Here is a 21327-nt window from a genome sequence, read left to right as displayed (position 1 = left end):
TCGTACCGTGCAAGAATCACGCCATTGTTGGGCGTATTGTAGAGCTCCGTCTTTGGCGACATTTCTCCAGTTGCCACGAACGCAGCCGCAACACGTCACTTTTCACTTATGACAATAAAAGTGTTCCAAGATAAACAATATCTTCAGCCACTTCAAACACATCCCCATCGAACACTACCTCAGCACCAACACCACTAGGCCTGACTCTATCTATACTTGCAACCATAAGCTATGTTTTAGTAGAATTAATGATCAGACCTATCACCGCTGTCTCCCTCTATAGGAGGCATGCCTCCTCCACTTATCTGCGATCAAATAAGGTCAATATCGCCGGCAAAGCCAATGAGCATGTGCGGACGTGTGGGCATTGATACTGTTTCTCTGTACGCCAGATCTCCTAGTAGCACCCTGGAGTGCAATGTTGAACACTAAATTCGTCGCCCTGCTTCAATCAGTCTAACGTCACCAACGTCAGAAACCTCGTCTGCAATCCGAAAACGTGATTATGAACCTTCCAGCCTAGCACGTATCAGCCTTCTTATTTTCGCCGGAAAACCATGTTCAGATGCTACGCTGGCCGAAAACCGGAGAACGTGAATTCCGAGCGGTGGATCCCATCGCCAACACTTCATTCAAGCATCACATCTACTACAGCAACGGCGACAGAGCAGAACGTGGAGTTGATTGGGAAGCAGATGAAGTGAGTTGTTCGATGGAAACCGGTAAGCGACCGAATCTGTGTGTTGAGAATGAAGGGAAGTGATGGGAGGACAACCCTATTCCAATAACGGACGCCAATGTGATGGATTTCACTAAGGTAGCGCAGATCATTGATGCGTGCCACTAGTTCTCTCTTTCATTCTCCCGCTGTTCTTATGCAGCGCAAATAGTGACGTCACTATTTGCGCTGCATAAAAACAGCGGGAGAATGAAAGAGAGAACTAGTGGCACGCTTCAATGATCTGCGCCACCTTAGTAAAATCCATCACATTGAACGGACGCAGCCGAAACAACCACCAAGGCTCTTAAGCTGACAGCCGTCACACTGCCGATGGACACTGAAGACGGTTTTACAGTTGAGGTTGAAATACGCGTATCTGTCAAAGGAGACAAACTCTAATGGAATTAAATGGTATAGTACTAAATTAGGGTTTTTCATCTACTTATAAGTATTCCACTAATCAGCTCGAAGATTTATTAGCAGTACCTACTTCGCATGCTAGATTATCCGTGTTGTAATCCATCAACCCCAAGAAACGAGATCCTAACAACGCCATTTTTGTCAAAAGACAGAAACTAGCAACTATATTATTGAATTTTGCAGACCAGTTCTATTCGGGGCGTGCTTCGAAGTAAAAAGTTGATACATGTCAATGTCTCATAATTATTTTACAATAAAATTTATTATAAACTTCTAATTTAGTACAAAATACAGAAAACCGTTGAACAAACATGCCAGCACACTCAGCATCTCCACATTCTGAACGGAATCGATTCCACTATTGATATTCCCATAAAATTCGTCATACACCTCGTCCGGGATCACGTTATCCGTAATGCTAGGATATTCACTTTCGCTGGGATACTCGATAGTCTCCGTCGTTTGATATCCTGAGTCTTGCAGTTCAACTAGAATCAGATAAAATGAAACTGAAGAATCTATTGAAGTATTGCCACGTGTGTAACATACCTTCTCCTCCGGTGGCAAACCTCAATATATTACTGGCATCGCTCCATCCGTAACGGTTTCTGGCCAGAACAACGACCTCGTACACGCTGGTACCTTGAAGGCCCTGCAGAGTGTACCCTGTACTGTGCAATGGACCGTCGGAAAAATCCGATGGAATGATCAGTTCACTCCAAGGAAGATTCGGATACCGCTTGCTGGGCGTTATGTTTCCCGAGGGAATCTTTCGGAATTTCAGTTTGTACTCAATTATAGGCGAGAAACTCTCCACCTGCCAGATGAGGTTGTGCGTCGTTGGTGAAGACATTTCTGTGGAAGGCTTGAACGAAGCCTGCATCGGACGTCCCGTGAGCTCTAGGTGAGCTCCCTTGATGCCGATCTTATTTTCAGCTTTGCACTCATAGTTACCCAGGTCGGCATCCCTAACGTTCCGAATGAACAGGACGTGTCGGTAGACTGTATGATATTCTGGTTTTCTAACGATGCCATCCTGTTTCGTGAATCGTCGATCTGAGGGCAAGGGCAGTCCGTTGTGAAACCAATGGATGGATGCAGTTGGGGCCGATGTAACTATGCATTCCAGATGAGCATTCTGGCCGATCTTTGTGTGGATGGGAGTCGTTCTGACCGACACTTCTGGCATGACTGAAAAATCAAAGCTCAGATGAATATTTGAGATGATTGAATTTGTTCAAAAATGTACTAACAGTCGACGAATACATCTAGAGTTTCACTGACAGGCTCACCAACTCCGTTGGTTGCGGTACATTCTATTGGACCAGCAAAATCCTTGCTTTCGACCAGCAGGTTTATTTTTCGATTATTGTCAAAAGTTGCGCTGGCATTATCGTTCTGAAATCAATCAAATAAATGTATGTGTACCTTTTTTTATACATCCAGCGAAGTTGAAACAGCATGACCCGGGTTTTTTACTGCTACTTTAAAACTGTTTGGAAAATATTTTTTATATTCACTCTAAAATGAGCAAACGGTAAGCCTCGTTGCATAAATATATGACTCGTGTTATAAAAAAATCATTCTGCAACTTGTAGCGTAAAGTAAAGGGTGTACGGGATCAAATTGCGACACACAAATATTTGGAAAAATTCACACGTTCAATCAATCATCTTCAAACTTCCCTGAAAATAAAACAAGTTATGAATATTTACCCCTGTTTGTTTTATTCAATTCCATATCCAAATGCACGAACTTTTCTCTTCACACTACTCATAAGGTCCTGTACAACACTCGGACTAACTTTTTTCGTGGCAGTCCATTTTTTATTCATATCTTCCTCTAATTTCACTTCCTTACGATGCTTCCGAAGTGACTGCTTCATGATGGCCCAATACTTTTCAATTGACCGTAGTTCCGGTGCGTTCGGGGGGTTGAGATGGTTAGGCAAGAAATTGACCTCCTTAGTCTTGTACCACTACTAAACCTTCTTCGAGACGAGGCCAAATCCGGCCAGAAAATCGTAGGACCATCGTGTGCCCTCAGAATAGGAAATGGACGCATTTGGAAGCATTCCTTTAGGTACCGTAAAACGGGGTAACTTTGATAATGCGGGTAACTTTGATAGTGCGAGACCCACAACATATTAAACGAAAAAAACGAAGTTTCTGTCAATCAGTTAAGAAAAACGAATAAAATAGTAAAAAGTAATAGTATGACACTTCATGTCAAAGCTATTTTCGTTGGAATCAAGTGCATTTGAGGATTTATATGCAAATTCTAAAAATTTAAAAGTTCTTAGCGTTTTTGCACCGCTTACAAACAATCTGTTCTACGATCACTATTTGATAAAGTCATAATGAATTCGTCACTTATCCATGACAGCCTAGTTATAGTAGAACATGAATTCGGTCTCAAATCTCTTAGCGAAATCCATTTTTACAAACTGGGACCATTTTTGTAATCTAAGTCTAAGAAATTTACATATAGCGTTAAACGCCTAGAGGTATGTAACGCCCTATAAATGTTCCATAGTTCAATAAATTTTGTTCGATTATCATAGTTACCCCAAAACAGAAAACCGACTTTCGATTATATGAAAAATAATATATCCAGACAGAATAAATCTTTTGGCAATCTATCAAGTACAATCGATAGCTAGGATGTCAGTACTTGTTTTAAAAATATAAAATGTAATTCTTTGAAACAGCATGCATAAATATTGAAGTTTTCTTCCCAAAAACTTTCAAAGTTACCCCGTTTTACGGTACATCTGTCCATTGACCGTTCCAGTTGTCATGAATGAGGTGCTCCGCTTTCCAACCGAGCAAATTGCTTGTCAAACCATTTTTTTTTTGCGAACTTTGACATCTTCTGCTTTCTAACGTCCTCAGGGACATCGAATTTATAAGCAGTGAAAAACTGGATCCCCGGAAGCCGCCGGAAGTCTGCTTTTACATACGAGGCAATGTGGTTTCGTCAGCATCTGCGTGTACTTATAGCTTCCGTGCACATGTTTTACCTGCCGTATTCTGCCGTTCATCGCGATAAAGCGCCTTTTGGACTTACACGAAAGTTTTGGATAGATTCAGTTTTTTTTGCCACATCTCGAACTGAACTGTTGGGATTCCTTTTGAAAGTTTGAACTACCCGTTTGTTATCCTTAACACTATACGGAGATCCATTCTATTCATTTTTTTTCTTCCCAATCGATGGTCAAACGTTTGTGGTACCGATTAAAAACATGAGACACAGTAGAATGTACCATTCCCAGCTTTCTGCGGATAGCACAATGAGATACAGTTTTTTTTTAATGAAAATGAAAGCAAATTTTCTCAGGAATAAAAAAAAATATTAACTGGAAAAAGTTTTCCACAACATTTTTCACCGTTGAGAAAATTCGTAAAGAAAAGCCGGAAAAACTATGTTCCAATTAGTAGAAAACTTTCAAAAATATATTTTTGAGAAGGTAATTTCATAAGCTTTAATCGCTGAAATTTTCGAAGTGTACTTTTTTTCGTTTTTGAGTTATGGCTAATTTTGTGGAAAATGACCATATAAGCCTTTTCTTTGAAAACCCATATTTCAATCGAAGCATAGGAAAAACAAAGATTTTTTATCAAAGCAATTGCAAATTTTTCAAAACATTTGAAAAAAAAATATATGGGATTGGTTTTAATGAAGTATAAGTCGGAATGGATGATATTTTTCATGAAAAATTACACCGCTAAGAAAAACTGAAAAAAAACTGTTTCTGCCTCAATTTTTCATTACACTGTCCCTTTTCAGTGGCGAATGGCGAATGGCTAGAGATGCTAGTATTAGAAAGTCAGCAGAAATTAATAACGCCAAATAATTTTTCGACTGGGCTGTGTCGCAAAAGGTGAAAGACCAATTTAAAAAAAGATTGGGAATTTATCTATGCAACTGAAAATGACTGTTCAGAGGCTGAAAAATTTCTCCAGGAAAGATTTTCTAACCTTGTTCCAATTCCTGGAACAAAAGAATATCATTCATTTATACCAAAAGACGAACGAAGCATTTTTGCTAGTGAATTGTCAGATGCACATGAAAACCAAGAAAATACAGCATGCTTTGTTCTTAATAATACAAAGAAACGAAAATCTTCTGGTGTTAGCAACCAAAGACAATCTTCCCGGTTGAAAAAATAGATAGTATTAAGATGAAAATGTAAGTTATATACTGAATAATTAAATAAATATAATTTTTAAAAAAATAATAATAATCTTATTTGTTCCATAGAAAAGAAAGAATCCCTTTTCAGTGTAATGAAAAATTGAGGCAGAAACATTTTTTTTCAGTTTTCCTTAGCGGTGTAATTTTTCATGAAAAATATCATCCATTCCGACTTATATTTCATTAAAACCAATCCCATATCTTTTTTTCAGATGTTTTAGAAAATTTGCAATTGCTTTGATAAAAAATCTTAGTTTTCCGATGCTTCGATTGAAATATGGATTTTCAAAGAAAAGGCTTATATGGTCATTTTCCACAAAATTGGTCATAACTCAAAAACGAAAAACAAGTATATTTCAAAAATTTCAGCGATTAAAGCTTATAAAATTATCTTCTCAAAAATTTTTTTTTGAAAATTTTCCACGAGTTGGAGCATAGTTTTTCCGGATTTTCTTTACGAATTTTCTTCACCGTTGGAAAATTTTGTGGAAAACTTTTTCCAGTTAATTTTTTTTTTATTCCTGAGAAAATTTGCTTTCATTTTCATAAAAAAAACTTTGTTTCTACGATGCTTCTTTCTTGAGTTATGATTTTTTGAAGAAAAGGCTCAAAATGGCACATTTGCACATTTTTTACAAAATTGGCCATAACTCAAAAACGAAAAAAAGTACATTTCAAAAATTTCAGCGATTAAAGCTTATGAAATTATCTTCTCAAAAATATTTTTTTGAAAATTTTCCACGAGTTGGAGCATAGTTTTTCCGGCTTTTCTTTACAAATTTTCTCAACGGTGGAAAATTTTTTGGATAACTTTTTCCAGTCAATTTTTTTTTTATTTCTGAGAAAATTTGCTCTCATTTTCATAAAAAAAACTTGTTTCTACGATGCTTCGTTCTTGAGTTATGATTTTTCAAAGTAAGTAGTAGCAGAAGAAAACAAAAAAAAATCCAACTAAGTTTTCCGGGAAAATAAGCGATCCTGAATTTTTCTCAATTTTTTCATTCATATATTGATGAGCCCTGCCTGTGGAAAAAGTTTCATGAAAATCTGAGACCCTTCGGCCCACTTTGCACGGAAATAAAAAAAATCCCCATCTGCTAATGAAACTTACACAGCGTAAACAAATACACATTGCACAAATTGTACCCAAAATTTCCATAGAAATTACTCAACGGGTTAAAAGTTACAGCCATTTCAAAGTGGTGCAATTTGATTCCGTACACCCTTTACTATTGTGAAGCAGCAGAAAAACAGGGTAGTGCTATTTTGATTTTGCTAAATGTATAAAAATTATAATGAAAATGGTCTCACTTTAAAACTCCAAGAGATGTATGGTTGTGGAACTCCGGTTGCATCGCAAACAATTTCCAAAATTTGTCCAACCTTCACTTCGACCCGATCCGATGGATGCATCAATATGTTTGGAGGATCTGGAATAAATCTCTGAGTAAAGATCCCTGTTTGAATTGATCTTAATTCCCACTCACACTGCACCTCGATGGCATGCCTCTGGATTGCCTTTTCCGCTTCGGTCATTATCTCACATCTGTAATCTCCCGTGTCATCCATCTGGACCTGATCCACCTCCAGGCTGCCGTTTTTCCAAAGGTGAAACCGCGGGGGTGGCGTTAACGCCGGGTTCCTCGAGTCTACCAGCAGCATATCGTCTCTCGTCCATCGCACATATCGGTACGGAGCTAGATGACATCGGAGGGAGAAAAAAGTTGTGGACTGTGGTGAGAACACAGTTTTTTTCTTTTTTGTCGTAGAAATGCATGCATAGAGGTGAAGTGGGTCCATTTAACATAAATCTGAATTGTCATCGGCCTAACAAGCGGTTCAATGTTGTTGACCATTGTCAAATATGTGGTTCATACATTAGAATATAATGCTTTGTATAGACTGAGTGGTGTTAAATTGGTCTCTTTCAAATGGTACTACTGCCGCTTCGTTGAAGATAAAGATCAGTAATACATTGTACCAGAGAGGTGTGTTAATTGAACGTAGAAAACTGCGTTTCATTCGTCTTGCGGCAGATTTAAATTATAAGCAGAAGGTTATGGTTTCAATCCCAATGTTTTATTTTCATGGTTCCTGTTCAGTCTTTTTAGTTCCTGTTTGGTTCATTTTTGGTCTCATTTTTTAAACATGAGGTCTCTAAAGTTCCTATTGTAATGACACTCAGTCGCTATTGGCCCTCAGTACTAGAACTTTTTTTGCGTTCAGAACTCCAAATTAGCTATTGTGCAAAAAATAGTGTTTTTCGTAATGTTACGACAAATTTTGATTAATCATATTAACACCCTCTTAGTCGTAAAATCGTATGCTAAGAAATGTATTGATCTAGCTACATAGAACAGTACCTTTTTGCGACTATACATTTACCTACAAGACAAATGCATCTGTTTTATGTATTAATTAAATCCATCAGAGCGAACAATTTGTGTACCGAGAGATTGACTCTTGACACTTAGGCGTATGTGGGGCTTTCCAAAGAATGCGAACATCTTTCTTGGTAGAACGTCCTACCTACCAAACATGCCTTTGAGCCGTCTAATTGACGATTCCATTCCAGTCAGTTTGTCGTCGCCGGGGAATTTGGTTAGTGAGGAGTTTTGGTGCATAAATGGTTAAATTGATAGATGAATACAAATCTGGGATTTCATTTGCCTTACAATTGTGATAGCACGGCAGCAGGACGGTTTCGTTCTCGTACGTTTTGACCGTGGTTGGAACGCTTCTGAACTGTTGACCGCAGAGGGCAAACTCTGGCCGGAGAATGGTCGTCACCATCATTAGTCGCGCGATGATCCAATTGAGTGACGCGTGTTTGGCGCTTCGGCTAATTCTGCTAACGGTCATCAAATTCATCGTGACTCCAAGTGGGATGCGAATTATTCTGCGAACGGGCAAAAACAAACAAAAAAAGACATTGAATTGAAATGTATTTTTATATCTCGTCACGTGTTGCACTGAAATTTGATATTAATCGTTGATGACGGTTTGGCCTTCGCGCATTGCACTCATTTAAACAATATGCTACTTCAAGGTCTGGAGTTGGATTTCAAATTTATGCAATGAAACATCATCGCTGTAAGTGTCGGATATTTTTTCATTGCTTTGCATCATAGTTTTATAATAAGCTCAAACTAATGAACTAGTCATAACATTTTCTTTTTTTACTTTAAGGTTTTTTGTATTTTGATATTAGCTTTATTGCCCATAACTGCATAACAGTCACATTTGACATTTTTTACAAATTGGAGTTAATACCATGGAGAGTCATCAAATGATAAATACTTTCGATCAACTTACTGAAATCTGTGAGATTGTTCTAAAAAATTCGAAAAAAATACCAAGTTGTTTTGTCCCATTGGCAATTGTAACCGCATAACAGTCACATTGAGATTATACATGAGCCTCATAATGTAGTAGCAACGAAATTTCTATCAGAATTATTTTCTGACTATTCACCCAATATGCGATATGAGTTATACAAAATTTCAGCCTCAAATAAGCTCTTTTGAATTCTTAATGATTTTTTGAAATATTAGTTTCCTCCCATTTATTCAATGCCTACTTTCGTCGAATGTTACAAATATGCAGTTATGGGCAGTACTTTTGTCGAATGTTACATATATGCAGTTATGGTCAAATTAGAAGCATTTGGCATTGCGTAAAGGGGCCGTCCATAAATGACGTAGCATTTTTTCACTTATTTTTTACACCCTTCTCCCCCTCGTAGCATTAAGTCACAAATTTCATTTTTATTAGGGTCAGTTTTGCATAGAAATATTCACAGTTTTTGAAGGTGTTAATAATAATGTTGGAAATGTCGATACTAAACAATCCGCTGGTGCTAAGCATGCATGCATGCAAACTTTCAGTATCAAAAATGTCGTGTAAGCTTTAGTGTGAACTGCTGAACTCATTTTTGAAATCGTACTGCATTACAAGAATAGTTTTTATGCTCATAAACCGTTTATTGTTGAATAACGTACTTATTTCAAGGAAAATTGCATACATTTAGACGTATTAGGCAGATTTGAATTGTAAAGGATAGTATGACAAAAGTTGTGAAAAAGTGATCAATTTGCCCCCGGATTACGGTACTTTTGCTGTTGTTAAAACTTAAACAGTTTACAGCTGAAAATGTAGAAAAAAAGCTGAAAATCTTGAAAAAGCTAACAGCACTCAGTTATGGCTCATGAATTTCCATAATATATTGAACAGAAATTTTGTTACATAATAGGCATTTTTAAATTGGTCGTGGTTGAGAAATAGATTCCAGTGAACATGATCAACAAAATAATTTAATTTGGATTAGATCTTCGTCATTATTCTCTAAATTCAAATCAATTCAGGAAACAGTGGGCAGATAGAGAAAAAATAACAATTGTAATATTTGCCATGTTTCAAAAATTAGCGATTTTCATACAACCACCATTATTAATGGTTCAGCTAAAATTCATCATCGTTCCCCATACTGAAACATTCTTACTCAACTCATAACGAAACAACGCGTTAGAAAATGGGTTAACCAAGGTGCGAAGTTTGATTTTTGACCAAACTTCGCCGCGTCGCAACTCGATTCTCAATAGTGCGCATACACACTTAAACGGTTTCGCCGAGAACCCAACAGCTGATATCTCGGTAATAAATTGACGATTCTCGGTAAAACTTTTACCGAGATCTCGGTAAACGTTTACCGAATCTCGGTAACGTTCGCCGTGATCTCGGCAAAAAATTCAGATTGCCGAAATCTCGGTAAAATAAGTACCGAGATTCGGCGTTAAAATTTACCGAGCTCTCAGCTGTTGGGTTCTCGGCGAAAAATTTTACTGAGGTCGGTGAAATAATTTAAGTGTGTAATGCACACGGCGGAGGGCATAGATGCGCACTATAGCGAAGTGACTCGCAACGCAGCGAAGTTGGTCAAAAATCGAACTTTGCACGTTGGGTCATCTATTTTTAGTCGCAAAGTAGTATAATAAAGTGCTCTTTCATTGAATTGAATTACCGAGTGATTTATAAATCTGAACGATAGGACAATTTTGATAAAATTTGAAATTTCTGATTAGTTTTCAACCTGTTTTGAAGTTAAATCATCATTTCATAACCCAAGTCTGATAAGTCAGGCAAAGAAGATTGATAGAAAAAAACTGTTTGTCAGTTTTGTCAGTGCTACTTTTTTTTACCAAAATTATTCAAAATGCTACGCATTGCTAGAGCATTTACCCAGCATTGACTACCATAAAAAATTGGTAAGATCTATGTAACTTTTCTGGGACAGTTAAATGTGTTGCTAATTACTTCTTGATAACGTTTCTGTTGAAAAGACAAATATCCGTCCGTTGAAATTTATTTGAGAATTTATTTACGAGCGATGGCATTCAAGTCTTTAAGGATTATTATTTTGAATTATTATCAGTTAATTTTCCCAAGCGCATTGAAAATCCAAATAGGCAGCTATGAAAGAATATTTTTCAAGCTGTATCCATCATGTTAGTTGTTATTGGTGCGCAGCACAGTGATGCCAGGGTGAAGAAAAGTCGAATAACTAACTTTCACTATTGATTCCTCAAATATTTTTGTATTTTATACGGAGTAGTGTGTGGTCTTTGGATTGCTTTGCTTGTTCCTTTGAGGCGAGCGACGGTATCGAGATCAATCATGCTCGAGTGCGAAAAGATATTCGTGTTCAGTCGATGATGGATTACTAACTGGTGAGACGTTTTTATCGTGCCACCGTCAGAACCATCGCGCTGTTGTTGTGAACGATTAGCGAAGTTTTTCCAAAATACAACAGCGCGACGACTGAAGTGTTAATACCGTGATGAATCAAAATCCGGACGGCACCAATATCCGGACACTCTATCAATATTTATTATTTCAACAATGAAAATCTACAATTATCTGGTAATATTTTCACGTATTCAAGAATTTAATGTAATTGCACCATCTAACAATAATTTGCAATCTAGTAAGCTTTGCCAAAATATATTAAAAATAAAAACAAATTCGCAGCTTCAGTTTGGCACTTTTCCTACGCCGTGCAAGTTTTAGTTGCGTAGTTTTGGACTAATTGTCCGGCATTGGTTCATTCATGAAAATGTGGATAAATGATAGTTTTTTCTACTTGTTGTGTTCGGGATGCTGAATGTGATGATAGAGTGTAATGTTTTATAAGTGAAAGTGGTGATTGAATGTGTAATTTAATTATTTTAAGAAGAAAAATATGCTGTCCGGCTTAATGAGCCAGTGGTTATATAGCCGGACATACGGTGATATCGTCATAAATCTGCCGTATAAACGAATATTTGTGAAGCATATTCGTATAAAAAATAAAGTTTAATTTCAAAACCAATATAATCAGTGATAAGGCAATAATGATGCACATAAAAACTGATAAAAACATGAGTATTTCAGTCGCGCTGCAACATAGATGACGCATCGAACCACAGGTAGGAAATGCAGGTAAAAAAATCAAATTGCTTCCAAAGTTGTGCTTTTATAGTATATGATATAGCAAGTGCAAGTACTGTGTTCGCAGAAAAGTCAATTTCTATTGGTTACAAAATTTATTCAAATTAGTTTCATATAGGAATGGTCAATTTAATTGAAGCTGTCCGGATTTTGATTCATAACTGTCCGGCTTATTGATTCATGTGTCCGGGTTTAAGAACACGTCATGCTTCATTATATCCACGATTTACATGCTATTTTAGTTATTTTCGTTAAAATTTTCATCGTTTTCATGAAAATTAGAGCCTAAACTAATTGTATGAAAACCACACTACAATTAAAGCCTGTCCACGTTAAATTTCGGACACCCAAATAATGGCAGCAAAAAAAAGTTACTCATAATTCAACAAAAACAATTGTTTATTTCAGAATAAAAGAGTTATATCTACAAAATAAACAGTTGACAAGGATGTTAATCCTTCTTTCTGTAAAATTCTCGAACTTTCTGTGGTACACCCGCCATCCGTGTCCGAAATTTATCGTGGACAGGCTTTAGATGAGACAATAAAGTGTCGAAAATTAAGTTACAACATTTGATGCCTTTTAAGCGTCCGGATATTGATGCAGCACGGTATAAACTGTCAACTCTCCCTTACTCGATATTCCGTATCTCCATAGCGAGTTAGAGAACCATAGTAAAAGTTGGTTTTCATGGGCCATGGCTACCTCGATGATCGCTTGGATCGTATTTGCACTGATTTTATGTTCCATAACTCGATACCTCCCTAACTCGATCAAGTATTGGAGAGTTGACGTCAATACAAAGACACATTAAAGACCTCCATGTCCCTTGCAGTTGCCCAAAATTTCTGGCTCATAAGGTAATCTAGAATGCCGTGAAAAGTGTACTGCGATCTGTCAAACTACCGAGGGACCAAATGCAGTACTAGAAGTGGTACCCAATCTGAGCCCGAGTGGGACGGACCTGAGACGAGACTCGCGAAGACGGTCTTCTTTTTCTGTGATTGCTGAGTTTTTTTCTTATTACACTTTGTGTTTATACTAATTATGCACATGCTGTTCAAAACCTCACATGTACCTCTCAGCAAAAAATGATTGAGTTTGCATCACATCGAATCATAAATAGCCGTTAGAGTGAAATTTCACGCCAGCAAACGTAGCAGACATTAGAAATAATTAATCTTCTGCTTAGATTTATCTGCAACTTTGGAAAAAACTGCTCCGCCGACTGAGATTTTTAATAACAGTTTACTTTGAACACAATACTTTTCACTTTTTCAGCCATAAAAACGGTGGGCTGCATTTGACGTTTCGTGAGAGGGGAATCTGGGCTGCATATGACGTTGATATTTTTCCTCTTCGCGAGTCTCTCTCAGGGACGGACCTAGTCATCATATTGACTGTACATACCTTTCTTTTTTTGTCATTACGAAAAATAACCTTTAAATAGTTCAACATTATGAATGTCGACGTACACTTCAATTTTCTACCAATATCTTTTCACCGCGAGACAAATGCACAACTAGTTTCAAGTAAGAGTCGTATCTTTCCTCCTTATTATTGGAAATACCCAAGGTGGCTGCCAGATATTTTTCCTTACTCACTAATCAACACCCTTTCCGTGATGATTGTGGAGATGCAGAGGTATTCTCGGTCTCTAGAAGCAACACTCACTACACACTAACGTTCTTACTCCATCCCAAGTGACTGTGACAACTTGGCCGGTGCCGTTATTGTTCACAAATATGGGAGCTGCTAAAATGTGAACTATTTAAATTTGAGATGATTTTACGTAAAATTTCGTTCTTCCGATTCAAACATAAGATAAGTTGCATTTACCCTAATTTGGCTTATTGAGCCAATGAATTGGGTAGCTGCAGATTTTTGACAATATTAGTGAGAAAAATAGAGAATACCGAGATATTATGGGTTGAAAGAATAATCGATACACCGTAATCCGGGGTAACATTGATAGGAATGACACTTCTCGTAATAAGTTCGAATCAACATTTATTTATGGAATATTTTCAAAGCATGCATGGTGCTTCTCTTTCTTATATTCATAAGCTAATGAAGTTTCTATCATTATGAATGACACAATCGAAGATTCATGTGTCACATTAGATCTGCAAACGATGTAAACAAGGAAAATGCGATTGTTACTAAATTTGTCATCGCCGAAAACGATTGCAGTATGTTCAATTAGGCAACATTCACGAATTACTATATAGACTTTCCTTGGGAAATTGCTTACCATGAGGCGTATTCCACGGTTCAAGTTTTCTTCTAATTTTAAAATAACTCGAAAAGTAAATGACTTGTAAGAGTTTGGCCTTCATGTTTGAGTTCAGAGGCTATGATTTATGTAAGTAACAACATGTTCAATCCAACCGAACGTTGTTTACATGGGTGATCAATGTTACCCCATATCTGGACAAACATTTGAAAAGGGCTCAAGAGGTCTTGAGCCTTTTTTCAGAAACGTTGCTGTTGAGCCCTATTTAGTGCCCCTCACGCAAACTAACTCCACTATCCAAAAAAAAAATGGTACATTATAGACGCTTTAATCATATAGATTGGTCATTTGCGTCTATCTTTATTGGCAATATTATTATTATTATTACATTACATTACGTTGATTACAATAACTTGTTCTAATCTATTGCTTTTATAAAATTTATTAGGGGAACCTGGTCCAATTCGGACCCTGTTCTAATTCGGACCATCAAGCATTTCTCAATACTGGCGCTACTGTAAAGATCGTGGGTACCGTTTTTCTGCTCACCGTTTGGCTTAGATCTAACACAATAAATTTGACGCCTTTCAGTTATTACGTTTGATTTTTATATTAGTTCATTGTTTTGAAGTGCTCAGGTGTACTGTCGGTTGGCGTTATTTCCAAGCTTCTATAAGCGACAATAATTATCCAATCTCTCTGTGTTATTTTATAATCGAATCACCCTAGCCTAAGCTTTCATCTGACCATATGGTTTTGATATGTCTATGCACCATTTGTGCTCAACGAGTTTGAAAATCTCAAAATGTGTGTTGGTCCAATCCGGACCTTTTGATATGGTTCAATACGGACCTCTTGTTTTTCAACGTGTACTCATTCTATTCTAAGAGCTCCACCCCGTGAAAATCTTCCCGACTCAATCGAAAATCACAGAAGTTGTAATATTGATTAATAGTGCCTTTGTTTCTGTTGCGGTCAAGAAAATGGCTTCGCAAAAAATCTAAGAAATGAGGTAGATTATCAAAAACTAAAGGAATCAATAAATCAGCAACTTGAAAAGCATCTTCATCAATACCACAGCCAAGCTTTATCCAAAATAGTTTGGCAATACGCTATAAAAAACGTTTACGAGTAGTATATATGAACAATACAGTCAACTATCCCTTATCCGATTTACTGTGTTTTTGTTCACAAGCTCGAAGGAAAACGCAGTCCCTTCAATATAGTGTACTTCAATCCATAAATATAAGTAGGTACTTCTCAAACTTGAATTTCCGAGACTTCGAGTCTGTTCGTTGACTGTTTCAGTTTCCCATACAAGTTCACCTTTTCAACCCGATATTTCATAGCAAAGTTTCAATGTGTGGAAAATTTTACAATATTCAACTTCAAAATTACTTTTTTGAATGTATTTTGTCAAAATAAATAAAAAAAAGTTCTAAAATTTGAAAATATGTGTACTTCATCTCGATAGCTCCCATACACGATAGTCTGTTCAAAATTGAGTCAGGAATAGTTGACCGTACCCAATTTTGAACAAGTTTCCGACATATTTTTTAATGAAATTCATATTTCACTTGAGCTTGTTCTGACTCGAATTAGTTTGAAATTTCTCATACATTGAGTTCATTTTTTATGCTTGCGCTTGCAGAAATAGTTCAATAAGCTTTGATACCAAACAAATCTGAGTAATATTTTGTTACTAACATTGCAAATAACGATGAAATATAGGGTGGTCCGAATTAGAAAATGGGGGGTCCGAATTGGAACAGGGTTGGTCCAATTCGGACCTTTTGGAGAAGTTGGTTCAAACATGTCTAGCCATGTCCTGGTAGGAGCTATCACAAAACTCTCTGAGAGAAAAATGTGCGCGCTGAATTGCGCTTTCTCGAAAACATAAAACTTTTCATGCCATTCATCGTGCTGAAAAGATATGGCCAAAAAACTGTTACTAGGTCCGAATTGGACCATGTTCCCCTACTTTATCTTCGTGTTGTTAATCATTTTGTTACAAATTGTTCAATGTTACATTACTTCCTACAGCTTTTTTACATATATTATATTTTTTACAGTCTATCAGTAGTATGTTTAATAGTAAGTTTGCAGTTGCATGTGGAACAAATTGGAAAACTAGAATACGGTGTAAACAGATAATCGTGAGTTATGCCAAATAACCTATTCTGATCCTAGTTAATATTTTTTGTTCATATTGGTTAGTTCGATCAGTCCATTGATAGATGTTTCTATAATAGTGTTAAGTTGTGTACCAGGATTAGATGAACTCCATTCTTGTTGCCAAACATTCCAGATCGTTTTTTTTAATAAATAGTTTAGCGTCTGGCCCAGGAAGGTCTTCCATCTTTGGCTAATTTGTTTCCCATTTCGTTCCCCAATATACCTGCATGTCCAGGAAGTCAAGCCATTTATTTTTTAGTTTTAATCGTATCTTCAAACTGTTGTATCCAAGGATATTTTGAAAGTCCACATTCTAATGCCTTGATGCAACTAGCACTGTCGGTAAAAATCACAATTTTCCTGTTTTTACGAGCACTTGAAATGGACGATTTGATTGCCATTATTTCTGACGGAAAAACCGAACATTCATTTTGAAGTATCCTGTTTACCGCCTCCTTTTGAACCATCCTTAAAAAATTGTAGTCTAACCGACATTTGTTGTCAATAATTTCATTAAAATATGCCTGTGTCGTAGCAGCACAACGTTGCTCATGGACCAGTCAGATTTTGGAAACTGAAAATCTCATTTTTGAGTACCCCAAAGAAATAGTACTTTAGGAAAATCGTGTCCTGTAATTGATTCATAAGAGGTTTTGGCTCTTTGTATCAATACAAGGTCTTCAGATGTACGTCCAAGCTCCAGCATTCTTAAAGCTGTGTGCGATTTTATCAAGAGATTCACAACATGTTGCTGCAGTTAGCGATGGGCGATTTTAAATCGATGTACTGAACATCGATTTTTTCGTTCCGATTAATCGATTTTTTGAATCGATGTTATGATCACTAAAAATCGAGTGAATCGATTTGCTTCATTCGATTTTTTGTTTCGATTCAAAATGATGAAATAAGTTAGATTTTGAATGATTTGATTTGAATGATTTGATGATTTGATGAACCACAAATCTAAATTTCAAACAATTTCGAATGTCATTTTATTGAAGGAATATTTTTATCAAAAGCAATTGCATTTGGTCAGATTTTGATATTCGTTTTCGTAATTTTTAATATGAGCTAGAAAACCGAATCGATTCAAAAACATCGATTTAAATGATTTAATTAAATCGGTGAATCGATTCGACGTACCGAATTTGAATCGATTCAGTAACATCGATGTTCTGGTCAAATTTGCCCAACGCTAGCTGCAGTAGGGCTAGTTGCGAACGCTCCAGAAGCAAATCGGATAGATAGTGGTATTTGTGAGCGTGATCGAGTTGAAATCTCGCATAATTTGTGATCTCGCCCTAAAAGCCATTATTAACCGATTGTGTAGCTCGTAGTTTTTAAGCAAATAAATTAACCAAGACAAAAACTATCACCACTGCGAGATAGAGGAATATCTTCTCTTCACCGCAGCATTGGTAAATAAAGTGTAAATCCACTCGTTTACTCAGTAATAACAAGCTACACACTTGGTTACCAATGGCTTTTAGGGCGAGATCATAAATTAAGCGAGAAATGGGCTCAACAGCGACTTGCAAAGCTAATGTTAACCAATGTCGATATGCCCTTTTGAAATGTTTGTCCAATTTCAGCAAAATAATAAAAAAACGCCCAAAACGTTTGTTACGCTTATTTTTCTTTTCAAAAATAAAAACAAAATACAGTATATAATCACGAGCGGTGGGTGTCATTACCGTAAATTCGGGTGTAATTGATCAGTAGGGTGAAATTGATCACCGTGTCACGCGATTTTATTTCTTACTAATAGTGCACCAAGCTCATTACAACTTATAGTAAATGAACGTTGTTTGTCTTAAATAAAAGTCTAATTGTCTAATTGAATGTTTATTTCTATGAAAATAATGTAAAATTCTAGAATCAAATTTAGTGTGAAATTGATCATCATCTATAAACTTCTAGTTCTAAACAAGGATTTGGACATGGTGTAAACCTGAAAGTTTGTAAGGATGCTAACAATATACAGTGAAACCTCCATGAGTCGATATTGAAGGGACCATCGACTCATGGAAATATCGAGTCATGGAACAGCAATCCTTTGGAAAGCTGCTTCTAGGGACCATCATAGCAACCATGAAATTTTGTTTTTAGTATGGTTCCATGAGTCGATATCGAGTCATGGAACATCGACTCATGGAGGTATCACTGTATCTCCAAAACAGTTTTTTCTATCAAAACTCTTACCAATTTGCTCGTTTTGTTGAAAAATTCAATTTTCTGCACCAAAGTAGGGGAATCCTTTGGAAATTGCCTACATTTAGGTGTTTTTCGCGGTATTCTTGAAATTTAATTATTGATTATTTCCATAAATATTGTCTTGTTAAGAATTTAGCAAGCAGATTTGGATTCAGGAGGCCCAAATTAAGTATGTAAAGTTGATTTCGAAACTAACAATAATAACAATGACAAGTGATCAATTTCACCCCGAAAGGGATTCCCCGATTTTTAATTTTAGACCAGATTTTTGGCACTAACATCACATTTGTTGAAAAATTCCGGTACATGAGCCAATGAGGTTCACCGTCGTACTTGTTTTCCTGCATTTAGTTGTATGGTATTGATAACAGTTTAGAAAGCATACCAAGAAAACAGTGAAAAATGATCAATTACACCCGAAATTACGGTACTTGTTTTAAAAATAAAAAAAAACTTGAATCATTTCATTTTTCGAACGAAGATTTAAAAACTATCCAAAAAACTTATTGATGTTACCCTGGGTTACGGTGCTTAATTTTTGGTAAAGCAACTCAAAATTTAGGTTTTATTTTTCTCCGTTTCATGAGTGATAGATGGATTTGGTGGAAAATTTTGCAAAAGATTGCTCTGGATTTTCCGGGAATATATGTTTTTGTTGCAATCAAAATAAAAAAGCCATAAATGATTTTTATGAGTCACTCACATGGTTTTAATTGCTGCTCAGAGGAAAAAATGTTAAACTTGACTGAAAATCAACTATTTTGTTTGAAATACCTTTCATCTTTCCCGAGCATCTACTACTGGAGCACTAGCGCAACAAGTGGAACACGTCTACCAATAGTGCTTCAAGGAATTAAATGTACAAAAAATAATTTTAATATCCTTTTTATATTTTTCCTTTGCCGAAATCCTTGAATTGATGCAAAGATATTATCTGCAGGACATTTTATTTCATTATGAATGTTCGTTTTTGGACTATCGGCTATATTTTTATGGAAATCTATCTTCTATATAAATAAAAATGGAATGGTGTTTGTATGTCACGAAATGGCTTGCGAACGGGTTAACGAATTTGAATGATTCTTTCTCCGTTTTATTCATCAAGGGTTCCGAAGTGTTTGTGTGTATAAATATCCCAGGATGTTCACCGGGAAAGTCGGAAAAACGAGCGTGAACGGAACTGTCATTTTGTATGGGACGATCCTTTGCGTTTTTCAACAGCCTACTTGATGGCAAGACGAAGTTTGCAGGGACCACTAGTAAGAAATATAAACGAATTTCAAATATTTGCAAATATTTGAAAATTAAATTTCCATGAATGTAATTCTCATAACATAATTTCAATAAACTTGGTCAGCGGTTTGAATCCACTCTCACCTTCAACAACGGAACATGTACATCTCATAACTACTGATTCAATAACATTATACGGTTCTTAGACTACATTTTAGTTCTGAAGTTCTCACCTGTTCTAATATCTTGTGCCAGTCTTGTATATTTGGTATAATAAAATTCTGGATTTCTATGATCACACTTCCACACTGTTACTAATTCTTTTCACTGGTTGCAATCCTCTTCTCTCTCAGCACACACCACCATCGGAAGGAAGTCGAATTTTGTAATTAATCACCATAGCCGCCAGTTTCACATGCAATAATCATTCCCTTTCGACACGCCGCTTTTTGTCACATTTTTGTCATTCTTTCACTGGGTATTCTTCAATTGCTGCTTTGCCTGCTCGTTGGAAATTATACGGGTTCACTTAACCAAAATCACGCAACCGTTTAATCCCTGTTTTTTCTCTTTTTTATTTGAACTTGGTCACATGCACTTTTTTGTTTGTTACAGATTCCCTCCTTTCACGTTTTCCCGCTTTTTAGAAAAGGCACGTCCAGATCAGTTACAGAACCATCTCCTGAAGCGTTGCGCAATATGCAGGCTGCATGTAGTTGCTCTTTGACCGTTGCGGCTGAAGTTGGATGGTTCTGTTGCTAATTGTTCTGGTCAGACCAGCAGCATAAATCACACGGGTCTATTCTTTCTAACCGAGCAAGAACAACATAAAAAGCACACTTTGAAACAATCCGGCGCTCTCACATGTGGACGGCACGATCATCGGATGGATACTGACCGGCTACGGCTTTCATTCATCTTCGTCAACCCTCTGAACTTGGTCACATGAATGTGGTTCTATTCTGGTCGGAGAGGGCACCACTAGCCGAGCCCTGGGTCAGACGATCATCCGCTGTCCAACACCATCTAACTACGATAATACAGTTCTTTTGAATTTGATTCGGAGCAATTGCTCCATAATGGAGAAAACCTGAGAATGGGATTTATTGATGGCGTTCACATGTGGATGCACAATTCATGAGCCGTGATCGTGTTCTAACTTTATTGTGCCATTAGGCGCAATGAGGTTCGGTATTTTAATGATATTTTTAACAGTTTTTAAAACATTTATTCAAGGCTGGTAGCAAATCTCTTTTTAGAGACTTGGCAACTATTTTAGTGCATGTCTCTCAAAAAAAATCCTTTTTGAATGTAATTTCTCGTTGTGAATGAATCTTTTTCCAATGTGTTTTTCTTTTGATTTCTTCAGAGGTTTGTTCTTGATTACTTTCAGAAACTCCTCGAGGGTCAAACATATAGTCTCGTATGGGATATCGCTCCAGAAATGCCACTTATTCTCCAAAAATTGAGGGAGAGTTGTTTTTTTTTTAAGAAATTCGTTTAGAGATTTTTTTAGGAAATTGAACAGAATTTCCTCCAATTTCTGCGGCGATTTTTTCATCAATTTTTCCAGCCATTTTCATATGGGTCATTCCACGCCAAATGTCCCAAGCACATATTATCGAGAGTCTATGAATGGAGTGTT

General features: G+C 36.6%; 1 protein-coding gene across 2 annotated transcripts; it reads right to left on the bottom strand.

Moving 5' to 3' along the window:
- Window positions 1-1370: 1370 nt before the first annotated feature.
- On the bottom strand, window positions 1371-20602 carry LOC5579799 (neurotrimin). 2 transcript variants are annotated; one of them, XM_021851948.1, is made up of 7 exons: window positions 19916-20602; window positions 8014-8237; window positions 6826-7035; window positions 6650-6768; window positions 2395-2539; window positions 1691-2332; window positions 1394-1629 (listed from the first exon to the last, which is right to left on the bottom strand). In XM_021851948.1, exons 2-7 carry the CDS (start codon window positions 8207-8209, stop codon window positions 1415-1417), a joined length of 1527 nt encoding a protein of 508 aa, XP_021707640.1. In that variant the 5' UTR covers window positions 8210-8237; window positions 19916-20602; the 3' UTR covers window positions 1394-1414. The 2 variants fall into 2 exon arrangements, with proteins under 2 accessions (XP_021707641.1, XP_021707640.1); XM_021851949.1 differs by lacking the exon at window positions 19916-20602 and having other exon boundaries at window positions 1371-1629; window positions 8014-8234.
- Between the last annotated feature and the right edge of the window lie 725 nt (window positions 20603-21327).

Source organism: Aedes aegypti, chromosome 3 (assembly GCF_002204515.2).
Source record: "Aedes aegypti strain LVP_AGWG chromosome 3, AaegL5.0 Primary Assembly, whole genome shotgun sequence".
Taxonomy (NCBI): Eukaryota; Metazoa; Arthropoda; class Insecta; order Diptera; family Culicidae; genus Aedes; species Aedes aegypti.
The sequence above is the reverse complement of the archived record's forward strand: the minus strand, read 5'-3'. Positions and strand labels throughout refer to the sequence as shown.

Excerpts from the sequence above, each read along its gene's own strand:
- LOC5579799 (XM_021851948.1), bottom strand. The coding sequence starts at position 8,209 with ATGAATTTGATGACCGTTAGCAGAATTAGCCGAAGCGCCAAACACGCG. Across the intron at positions 7,036-8,013 it reads GCTGCCGTGCTATCACAATT|CTCCGTACCGATATGTGCGA; the intron begins GTAAGGCAAATG and ends GATGTCATCTAG. Across the intron at positions 2,333-2,394 it reads TCTAGATGTATTCGTCGACT|TCATGCCAGAAGTGTCGGTC; the intron begins GTTAGTACATTT and ends TTGATTTTTCAG.